Source organism: Homarus americanus, unplaced genomic scaffold (assembly GCF_018991925.1).
Source record: "Homarus americanus isolate GMGI-L3 unplaced genomic scaffold, GMGI_Hamer_2.0 scaffold49667, whole genome shotgun sequence".
Lineage (NCBI taxonomy): Eukaryota > Metazoa > Arthropoda > Malacostraca > Decapoda > Nephropidae > Homarus > Homarus americanus.
The window spans coordinates 1,464,492-1,469,820 of NW_024738608.1; the positions used below are offsets into that span (position 1 = coordinate 1,464,492).

The 5,329-nt window shown below is 51.1% G+C and overlaps 1 protein-coding gene across 1 annotated transcript in view; it reads right to left on the reverse strand.

Moving 5' to 3' along the window:
* Positions 1-3,511: 3,511 nt before the first annotated feature.
* The window catches only part of LOC121874123 (leucine-rich repeat extensin-like protein 3), a 63,760-nt gene continuing 61,942 nt past the window's right edge, over positions 3,512-5,329 (reverse strand). Inside the window, exon 6 of the mRNA XM_042378078.1 lies at positions 3,512-3,714. Within this exon, the coding sequence (XP_042234012.1) occupies positions 3,512-3,714 (203 nt within the window). The remainder of the gene's footprint in view (positions 3,715-5,329) is intronic.

Consider the following 5,329-nt stretch of genomic DNA (forward strand, 5'->3'; position numbering starts at 1 on the left):
CCTCCTCCCCACCACCTCCTCCCCCTACCCTCTTCCTCTTCCCCACCCCCCTCCCTCCCCCACCACCTCCTCCCCACCACCCTCCTCCCCTCACCCTCTTCCCCCACCCTCCTCCCCACCACCTCCTCCCCCACTACCCCTCCTCCCCACTACCCTCCTCCCCTACCCCTCTCTTCCCCCACTACCCTCCTCTCCCACCCACCCTCCTCCTCCCACCACCTCCTCCCCCACCCCCCTCCTCCCCTGCCTCTTCCCACCCCTCCTCCCTCCCCTACCCCTCTTCCCACTCCCCTCTTCCCCCTACCCTCTTCCCCTACCTCTTCCCACCACCCCTCCTCCCACCACCCTCTCCCCCACCACCCTCCTCCCCACCACCCTCCCCCACCACCTCCTCCCCACCTCCTCCCCTACCCCTCCTCCCCCACCTCCTCCCCTCCTCACCCCACCACCTCCTCCCCACCCTCCTCCCCCCCTTCCCCCACCACCCCTCCTCCCCACCCCTCCTCCCACTCCCTCTTCCCCACTCCTCCTCCCCACTCTCCCTCCCCACCACCCTCCTCCCCACCCTCCCTCCCCACTCCCACTCCCCTTCCTCCCACCACTCTCCTCCCCACCTCCTCCCCACCACCCTCCTCCCCTCCTCCTCCCCACCACCCTCTTCCCACCACCCTCCTCCTCCCCCACCACCCTCCTCCCTACCCCTCTTCCCCACTACCCCTCCTCCCCACCACTCTCCTCCCCACCACCCCTCTTCCCCACCACCCTCCTCCCCACCACCCTCTTCCCCCTCTTCCCACCCCTCCTCCCCCTACCCCTCTTCCCCCACTACCCCTCCTCCCCCACCACTCTCCTCCCCTACCCCTCTTCCCCACCCCCACCCCTCTTCCCCCTCACCCTCCCCTCTTCCCCCACCCTCTTCCCCACCTCCTCCCCCACCACTCTCCTCCCCACCTCCTCCCACCCACCCTCCTCCCCACCTCTCCTCCCACCCACCTCCTCCTCCCCACCCCTCCTCCCCACCCTCTACCCTCCCCCTCCTCCTCCCACCACCCCTCCCCTCCCCACCACCCCTCTTCCCCACATCCTCCCCTCCCTCTCCTCCCCACCACCCTCCTCCCCCCTCTCCCCACACCCTCTTCCCACCCCTCCTCCCCTCCTCCTCCCCCACCACCTCCTCCCACCACCTCTTCCCACCACCTCCTCCCCACTCCCCTCCTCCCCCCACTCCCTCTTCCCCACCTCCTCCCCCACCCTCCTCCCCCCACCCTCCCACCACCCTCCTCCCCACCCCTCTTCCCCACCACCCTCCTCCCCACCACCCTCCTCCCCCACCACCCTCTTCCCCCACCCACCCTCCTCCCCACTACCTCCCACCACCTCCTCCCACCACCCTCCTCCCCCACTCCTCCTCCCCACCTCCTCCCACTACCCCTCTTCCCACCTCCCCTCCTCCTCCCCACCACCCTCCTCCCCCTACCCCTCCTCCCCACTCCTACCCTCCTCCCACCACCTCCTCCCCCACTCCCTCCTTCCCTCTCCTCCTCTTCACCCTCCTCCCCACCCTCCTCCCCACCACCCTCCTCCCACTCCACTCTTCCCCACCCTCCTCCCCTCCCTCCTCCCCCCCACCACCCTCCTCCCACCACCCCTCCTCCCCCACCACCCCTCCTCCCCCACTACCCTCCTCCCACCACCCCTCCTCCCCACCACCCCTCCTCCCCCACCCTCCTCCCCCACCACCTCCTCCCCATCCCCTCCTCCCCACCACCTCCTCCCCTACCACCTCCTCCCCCACCACCCTCCCTCCCCCCCACCCCTCTTCCCCACCACCCTCCTCCTCCCCACCCTCCTCCCACCACCCCCTCCCCACCACCCCTCTTCCCCCACCACCTCCCCTCCTCCCCCACCACCCCTCCTCCCCCCCCACCTCCTCCCCACACCCTCTTCCCACCACCCTCCTCCCCTACCCTCCTCCCCCTACCCTCTTCCCCACCCTCCTCCCCCATCTACCCCCTCCCTCCCCATTACCTCCTCCCCACCCCTCCTCCCACCACCTCCCTACCACCTCCTCCCCACCACCTCCTCCTCCCACCCCTCCTCCCCCACCTCCTCCCACCACCCCTCTTCCCACCCACCCTCCTCCTCCCCACCACCCTCCTCCCCACCACCCTCTCCCCACCCTCCTCCCACCACCCTCCCACATACATACAAATTACAACGTCTCAAGAAACCAGCTCCCACACACAAATACACAAAATATTATTTACACAAATTGAGGTAACATGCCTAAAAAATATTTCACTATACCCCAACACAACACTTTGCATTGACATCTACGCATATTGCATAACAAGAGTGTTGGTAGAAATTGGCGAGAGTGTTGATAATATTAACATGGCAGTTGGCAGAAATGTTGGCAGGTGTGAAATGTTAAGGACTACAGGCAACTATTGGTAAAATGTTAAAATCTTAAAATAGAAATTGTCCAATTGAAATTGTTGCAAAAATATTTAAAATATTTAGAAATATTGTTGTGTTAACGAAATATTGTGGTTTGAAAAATAACAAATGTGGTGGCAAAAATGTTAATAGTGTTGTTAAGTGTAATGAAATGTTAGAAATATTGGCAAAATGTTATAGATGATGTAGTGTGTTCAGAAATGTTGATAGAGTGTTTGTAGTGTTGATGAAATGTTGATAAAGATTGTTGGTAGTCATTGTTAGTAGTATTGATACAAGAAACATTAAAAATAATGTTATTAGTAATAAATGTTAGCAAAAATGTTTAAAATATTTGTACATGTAGTTAAAAATGTGGTATATTGTAAAAATATTGTAAAATATTGTAATATTAGTAAAATATTGTGTAAATGTAAAAATATTACCAAATATTGTGTAAAATGTTATTATGTGTATGTTAGCAAAAATATTGATGTATGTAGTAAAATGTTAGTATTGTGTAGAAATGTAGTATGTTAGTAAAATGTTGATAAAGTGTTAGTAGCTATTGAAAGTGTTGGCCAAACCAAGATGATAGAAATATTATACTGGTAAAATGTTAGCAAAAGTATTGGTAAAAATAATGGTAAGCAAAATATTGGCCAAGTTGTAATATTAGTTAAAAATGTTTATCTATTTCCATAAATAGGCACAACCCTATTAGCCCTCACAAACAGTCCCATTTACACCCCAACCTATTGCCATCCTGTCCATCCAACCTGTATTTGAACATTCAGCACTATTCAGAGTATGTGTGTTGTGTGTTCCCACTCATCCCACTACTCTGTTCCACTCCAGTGTTTACCTATTTCACGCCAGAGGCTTAACATTCACTGAGCAGAAAGTCTCCTGGGCAAGAGACAGTCTCCCCTGAACAGAGAAACTGTCTCCCTGAGCAGAGAAACAGCCTCTCCCTGAGAGTTAGAAAACAGTCTCCCTAGGCAGAAACAATCTCCTAAGCAGTGATCTCTGGTCTCCTAAAGCATCTGGCTCTCCTGACATAGAAACAGTCTCACTTGGAAAAACAGTCTCCTGGTGAACAATCTCCCCTGACAGGCAATCTCACTATGAGAACTCTCCTGGAGAGTCTCTGAGCAGGAGGCTGGTCTCCTGGGCAGGGCGTCTTGGGCGAGAGAAACAGTCTCTGGGCAGAAACAATCTCTGGGTGAGAAAAACATCCTAGGCAGCCAACCCAGGCATTCTCACCAGACTCTCCTAGAAAAAAATCTCCTGGAAGCCCTAAAAACAATCTAAACAGAAAAGTCTCCCTACTTCTTGGTCTCTTGGCAGTCTCCTGGTTGAAGGCTGTCTCCCTGGTAGAAACAGTCTCCTGGGTAGAGAACAGTCTCTGGTGGGGAAACAGTCTCCTGGGCAGGAGAACGTCTCTGGGTGGGAAACAACCCCTCAAGAATATATATATATTATTTTACACAAGTTCTTTAAGCCCCAACAAAATTTTTTTGCTGGTTTTCTGTTAGCAGAGTCTTTGAAGAAACACAGATGCACTGATAACACAGAATAACGAGAACCAATGCAAGAATAACACAGAATAACACAGAACAATGCAGAATAACACGAGCTAACACGGAGATAGCACAGAACAATGCAGAATAACACGAGAATGCACGAATTATGCAAGAATAACACGGAGATAACAGAACAATGCAGAATAACAGAATAACACTCCAGACAACAGGTTACACAGAATAATGCAGAATAACAGAGATAGGGAATAACAGGAGATAACATGGAATAACAGAGAATAACACCAGAATAACACAGAGATAACACAAAATAACAAAAATAACACACCAGATAACATTGATTACACAAAATAACAGAAAATGCACGAATATAACACATGCTTGTATTACATAAACCAGCAACATGCTTGCCACCATTAATCTTTCTATCTCAGCCCACAGGCACACTCTCTCTCTCTCTCTCTCTCTCTACCTCTCTCTCTCTCTCTCTCTCTCTCTCTCTCCCCTTCTCTGCTCTCCTCCTTTGCTTTCCCTTCCATCCCTCATTATTCACCTAGTACTACTTCTCCCTCTCTTTCTTCCCTCTGTTTTTCTTTTCACTACTCTTCTTCTCCCTCTTTCTCCTCTCTATTTTCCTCTTTTTCATTTATCTTATTTGTACTGAAAGGTGAGTAAGGTGGTAATGCTCTCACCTCTTACCCACTGCAGTTTGTGTTCAAATTCGCTTTGGTTAAGTGGTATTTATTAGTCTACTCTTCATTATTTTATATACATGTCATATACGTAGTTACATTGTCTGTGTATGCTTCTGTGTGTGTTCATAGCTTGTACATATTCCGTGTACTAGGCCGTGTTACCACTTACCTTGCTAAAACGTGAGCCTGTCATACTGCACTGTGGTATTTTGCCCTTTTTGTGTCATTTCTACACCTCATGTGTGTGGTGCACCATGTAGTTGTACAGTTATATTGGTTTGTGCTCTGATAAGCTTTCATTGCCTGCTGTGGGGTCTGTGTTTGAACCTGTGTTTGAGCCATCTTAGAGATTGTAACTCTTCAGGGAGTGATTTGGGTGGGTAATGTGATGCAATTACCTGCTTGCTTGCTGTTTTGCTGATATTAATAATGCCATACATTTAACACATAATTGGTTGGTTTGGTTTAAAATATCGTCAATGGTAGTAGTGGTAGCTTAATGGTAATATTAATATTGTTATTATTATTGTTGTTGTTATTGTTGTTGTTGGTGGTATTGGTAATTCATTATAATTGTTGGTAGTATTGTGGTTGTTGGTGGTAGTGTGTTGTTGTTGTTGTTGTTGTGGTGTTGGCCTTCAACTCGTAACA